The 6,387-nt window shown below is 39.4% G+C and overlaps 1 protein-coding gene across 1 annotated transcript; it reads left to right on the top strand.

Annotated features, from left to right (window-relative positions):
• Nucleotides 1-4,264: 4,264 nt before the first annotated feature.
• On the top strand, nucleotides 4,265-6,103 carry LOC134366608 (probable ATP-dependent RNA helicase DDX53; the record flags this gene model as incomplete). The annotated part of the gene is made up of 1 exon (XM_063082965.1): nucleotides 4,265-6,103. A coding segment is annotated over exon 1 (1,839 nt), but the record flags the coding sequence as incomplete, so codon positions are not given.
• Nucleotides 6,104-6,387: the final 284 nt, after the last annotated feature.

The raw sequence follows: 6,387 nt of genomic DNA, 5'->3' as shown, positions 1-6,387 counted from the left end.
TTAGTCTGTTCAAGCTGCTATAAGAAAACACCACAGACTAGGTTGCTTATAAACAGTAGAAATGTATTTCTCACAGCTCTGGAGACTGGGAAGTCCAAGATCAAATCACCAGCAGACTCAGTGTTTGGTGAGGGCCTGCTTCTTGGTTCACAGCAGTCTTTTCACTGTAGCCTCACATGGCAGAAAGGGCAAGGCGTCTCTCTTGAGCCTCTTTTATAAGGGCATTAATCCCATTCATGAGGGCTCTGCCCTCATGACCTAATCACCTCCCAAAGGCCCCACCTCCTCATACCATCATCTTTGAGGCTAGGGTTTCAACATATGAAATTTGGGGGGACACAAACATTCAGACCATACTAATGTTCTAGATCAATGCTTATAAGTACTTAGGTTTCATATACCAGTAACATTTCAAAGCCTAAACTTGCCACTGGCACTAGTTTTACACTCTTTCTTGCCCTAGGAAAAATCTTTTAAAATCACTTGTTATCTTCATTCCATTTTTAAAAGGATATTTTACAAAAAATAAAAGGCCATAATGTTAAAATAAAATAAAAATTTAAATTGAATGAATTTATATTTGTGAAAAAAAAAATATTATCCTTAGTTTTTCATTTTGATGTGGACCAGAGGAAATTCTATTGGGGAAATCCTTGGACAGGCATTTGGTGACCTCCGTAGTTGTCTCTCAACACCTTTGATTCCTATACCATGGATAATTGACACTGGGAGAGTTCCTACTACGAACCAACTTCTGTATCTTTATATGTGTCTCTATGTGTGTATGGGATAGCTATTAGCATGCTATTCTACAGATAGCAAAACTAAGGCATAATAAGTTTGGAACTTGCTCAAGGACTCACAGAAAATAAGTGGTGGAAGTGAGATTTGAACCCAGTTATTTAGGCTCCAGTGTTCTTGACTGCTATCCCACACCGCTGCAACTTCTTTCAACTCTATGGTATGAGTATGGTTCTATGCACAAAATAAACACACCAGTATGTGCAATGATCATGGTAGTTTTTGCCATAATATATCACATCTTCTGAACAGAGTAATGGCCCGATATATGAAGAGTCTTCAAAAGGTTCATGAAAAGATTCATATTATCTTTTATATTTTAATTCTATTTTCCTATCAACTTTTTGAAGTACACTCACATATCATCCCAAGAAGACTATTTCTGAAAAGGGTATTTATAAATTGTAAAGTGCTGTATGGATGTAAAATCTGCTATAATTAGTATAATTATCAACACCAACTAGAATTAAAAAAGTCAAGTTTTTCTTAGGTCATCAAAGAAGGTTTATTAAATAAAACACTATTTCTAAGGGAATCCCATCTACAATATTTTAGGCCAGCAGAATTAACTAATTTATAGGAGAGTTTGTGGAAATTAGAGTTATTGAAAATTAGCCCAATTCACTGCCTGCAGTATTTTACTACCTTGCTGTTGCCTATAAGGTCCTAGGGACCACCCTAAACAAAACGTTGGGTTGTCTTAAACACATTCTTGTCATTCCTTACATCACCTTTCTTCTTACCTTGAGACAAACTTTACCTAACCTTTACCAGAAACTCAATCCCTTCACTCTTTGTCTCTCTGCCCAACAAGAACCTCTTAGCCAGTTACTTCACTCGAAAGCATCTGACAACATCGCACTTTTGTGTTTTTTCAAGAGCATGGTAATAAAGTACCATGATAAGCCACAGGGGTTTATATTGAGTGGGAACATTTCAGACACAAGGGACAAAACTACTGTAGAGATACTTGAAGAAAAGAATGTTATACTGGTGGCCCTTAATTAGATAACAACCAATTTTTCCAACTGATAAGGTCCATCATAGGTGGTAATGAAGACACTGAAGGCACAATCCCTCTCTGTACTTGCAATACCCATAAAAGTCTCCTATCAGTTCTGTATGATCCCAGTAATTCACCACAATGGATTTCACCTTAAAGTGCACTGCTCTCTACTCAAATTTTACAGCTACCCCTCTCCCAATAACATGACCTTCCTTCACTTCACTTTCAAGGCTTCTTCTATTCTTCCATATCACTCACATAAAACAACAGTAAAAGCTAGTCACCTTATAGCAAAGGAATACAAGCCCCTGTCCACAAGTCAAGGAATGGTTCTGGGTTTATATCTCAACATAAATGCATTATTGAAAAACTGATGGTATAAATTCACTAGTTTAGTTAATAGTAACACACTAATAGTGATTTCCCATATTTGACAAATAGATCACGGTAATGTGAGATGATAAGATTAGAAGAAACAAACAGGTTGAGGGGTATATGGGAACCCCCCTATACTATCTGTGTGACTGTTCTGTAAATTTGAAAGTATTCCAAAGAATAAGTTTATTCTAAAAATTGATGAGGAGGTCCATTGGCCAATTCCTTTGGGAAACTTTCAGTTAAGAAATTAATTATCTCAATGCTTGTAATTATCAGAGCTTTGGGACTATCTATTAAGCATGGTAACTTTATCAGAGGGAATGTATGGTGCTGCATTTTTCAAACATATTTGGACAGAACCCTTTTTTCTTTCTTCAAAAAGTTTCTTTCCAGAAAAGTGCTGACATAGAGAAAGTTTTTCCCAACGTGTTACAGACTCTTATCTTATACTGGACCATGTTCAAATTTTAATCAGCATCTTTGTCTGAAGAGAGAAAGAAGCCATGAACATTAAATTGGCAGAAGATTTGAAACTAGGGATAATATGATGGATGAGAAAATAATCACTAAAATTAAACTTAATAGGCTACGTCAATTGACCAAACTTAATGAGATGAATATAAAAGGATAAACATAGAGTTTACATTTAGTTAAACAAATTAAAAACAAAAAATCAACAGAGTAAGTTCAGGATGAAGAAGAACGGACTTAAGTGCCCATTATGTTACTACGAACAGCTTTGTGTCTCAGGAGATCTTAGGTCAAATTAGTAGAACTGCCATGCTCGGTGAAGAGGCCCTAAAAGTACTTTTATGGTAAGGCCATTTCTGCAGATCTTTTTTTTTTTTTTTTTTAAGATCTATGTGCTGCATAAGAAAAGGTCCTCATTGAGACATTTCCAAAGCAGAGGGAACAGGATGATGTGGATCTGGGAAACTATGTCATAGCAAGAAATGTTGAAGAAACTCAAATGTTACCCTGATGAACAAACATCCTAACGGGATTTGACAGTGGTCCTTACATACACAGGGATACAAGGAGAATGAAATCTATTCTGTGTAACTTCAGAAGTCAGAAGAAGGATCTAAGGAAGCAAGTGGAAGCACATCATCTCTGTGACCATTAAACAGCCTCACAAAAGAATGAACATCCTTGAAATGAAGTGAGCTTCCTGCCTCTGGGATTGTTCAAATAGATGCCCAGCTGTCCAGATTGCTGCCAGGTTGTCTTCTGCATTATAGCTGATAAATGACTTCTACAGAACCTTCTAGTGCTAAGATCTCAGAATATATGAAACCACAGGGAAAGGGAAAAAATTAAGAGGCACCGAGAAGAATGACAAACCGCTGAAAACACCCCCAAAGGTCCCTCAGGCCGCACTCTGCCTCTCTTCTAACCATCATCCCTGTGATAATATCTGGAAACTGCCTGGACAAGTGCTGGGGTTTAGCTGAAAAATCAGAGGCAAAATGCCATCCCTGAGTATGTACCTGAGAGACCATTGATGGTATAATTTAATTTACACTAGAGGGCAGGGGAGTGATGAATTCCTCTAGACCAAGTATTGTTGATACTCCAAAAGAAATTTACCAAAACAAATAAACACATAAACACACAAGTATACAAACAAATAAGTTAATTTTTTAGAACTCTATTTTTTTCTCCTATGGAAATAATGGGCCTATAAAAAGTTCAATGTGTACAAATTTAAGGCCTGCTTCAAGGTTGCCCCCAAGCTGAGCCAGAACTATCATGACGAGAGTGAGAGCGAGCTGGACACTCAGGTCACAAAAGTTAGGAAGGCGCTCTCTCAGGGTCCTGTAATTGCTGGCAGGGTCAGCCCCTGAGAGGGAGTGCCTCTTTAAATGTACGTCACAGCCACCTGCTTACATCACACTAGTCCCGGCCCCGTGATTGGTCAGGCATTCAACGCCCCTCCCCTCTGCAGCCTCAAACACTGGTTGCTTAGGTAACAGCCGCTTCAAAGCCTGCAGAGTGGGAGGCGGCAGACCAGACCTTCTCGCATCTCCTGACCCTATGTAGGCCAGAAGCTGGCACCGACACTACCTCTACCCTACAATGTCCCGGGTCCCGGACTGGAAGAGGGCAGAGCGTAGTCCAGGAGCTCCTGGGGCCAGCTGCGATGACAGAGGTGGCAGAGGCAGCAGTTGGAATGGCCCCTCAGGCGGTTTGGGGCCTAGAGCCGCAGGCTCCCATGAACCACCACTCTGCTTTAGACTGGAGAACCACCTGGTTGGCTCAGTCATTGGTTGTGGTGGGTCAAAAATAAAAGACCTACAGCGTTCGACAAACACTAAAATACAGATAAAAAAGGGGGACTGCGAAGCAGTAGTGAAAATTTTTGGCAGCAAAGATATGAAAGCAAAGGCCAAGGCAGCTATAGATACTCTTATTAAAAGACAAGAAAGGTACCGTTCAGAATCGGATGTGGATAATGCTGCGTCCCAACCTCCTGTTGGGAGAGACGTAAGCACAGTTAACGTTGTCAGAGAAGCTCCGCCATTGATGGATTTGGATCGTATTAAGGCAGAAGCCGTGGCGTGGGAAAAAAGAAAGTGGGCAGATTTACCACCAATTAAGAAAGACTTTTACACAGAATCCAAAGCTACAAGCTCCATGTCTAAAGAACAGGTAGACAAGTGGAGGAAAGAAAATTACAACGTAATGTGTGATGACTTGAAAGATGGTGAGAAGCGTCCCATCCCTAATCCAGCTTGTGAATTTGAGGACGCTTTCCGTCCGTACACAGAACTTATGAAAAGCATAACAAGGGCGGGTTTTCAAAAACCAACACCAATTCAGGCACAGGCATGGCCCATTGCCTTAAAAGGAGTAGATCTTATAGGAGTTGCCCAAACTGGCACAGGCAAAACATTGTCCTACTTAATGCCTGGGTTTATTCATCTTGATGGTCAACCGATATCTAGAGAACAAAGGAATGGACCTGGCATGCTAGTCCTCACTCCCACCAGAGAATTAGCTCTTCAGGTGGAAGCTGAATGTTCTAAATATTCATATAAAGGTCTGAAAAGTATTTGTATACATGGTGGTAGAAATAGAGAAGGACAAATTCAAGGCATTACCAAAAGTGTAGATATCATTATTGCAACTCCTGGAAGACTGAATGACCTGCAAATGAATAAGTTTGTTGACCTACGAAGCATAACCTACTTGGTCTTAGATGAGGCAGATAAAATGCTACATCTGGGGCTTGAGCACCAGATTAAGAAAATTTTGTTAGATGTGCGCCCAGATCGGCAGACTGTTATGACAAGTGCAACTTGGCCAGATTCTGTCCGTAGACTTGCACAGTCTTATTTGAAAGAGCCTATGATTGTTTATGTTGGCACTCTGGATCTAGTTGCTGTAAACACAGTGAAGCAAAATATAATCGTTACCACAGAAGCAGAAAAACGAGCTCTTATCCAAGAATTCCTAGAGAATATGTCACCAAAAGACAAAGTCATAGTGTTTGTCAACCGAAAACTTGTTGTTGATGACTTATCAAGTGATTTTGGTATCCAAGGCCTCCCTGTGCAATCACTACATGGTGACAGAGAGCTATGTGATCGAGAGGAAGCATTAGAAGACTTTAAAAGTGGAAAAGTGAAGATATTGATTACAACTGATTTAGTATCCCGAGGACTTGATGTTAACGATATCACACACGTATATAATTATGATTTCCCACAAAACATTGAAGAATATATCCACAGAGTAGGACGTACTGGACGAGCAGGAAAGACTGGAACGTCAATTTCCCTTATCACTCAAGATAATTCAAAGATTGCCAATGAATTGATTCAAATTCTGAAAAGAGCAAATCAGAGTGTCCCAGAAGATCTTGTAGCGATGGCCAAGCGATACAACTTCCATAAACAAAAAAAGGGGACACAGAAAAAAGACCAGGAAAATCTTGAGGAAAACCCAAGAAGAATTATGTTTACATTGAAAAGTTGTACCAGCTACGGGAAGATTTAAGGCATGTTGAACATACACAGTATTCAAGATACATAAGAAAGTTATTGGAAACATACTGGCAGTTTGAAGACATAACTGATTCTTAAATAACTCTAAGCTTTCAATACTGTGTATGTTCTTTAATAAAAAAATGTTTTTAAAATGAGAGCATGAGATACTTTGTGGGGAAAAATTGAATGCTATGTATTGGTAAAATCTTG

Source organism: Cynocephalus volans, chromosome X (assembly GCF_027409185.1).
Source record: "Cynocephalus volans isolate mCynVol1 chromosome X, mCynVol1.pri, whole genome shotgun sequence".
NCBI classification, from domain to species: Eukaryota; Metazoa; Chordata; class Mammalia; order Dermoptera; family Cynocephalidae; genus Cynocephalus; species Cynocephalus volans.
This window is presented reverse-complemented; position numbering and strand designations above follow the sequence as displayed.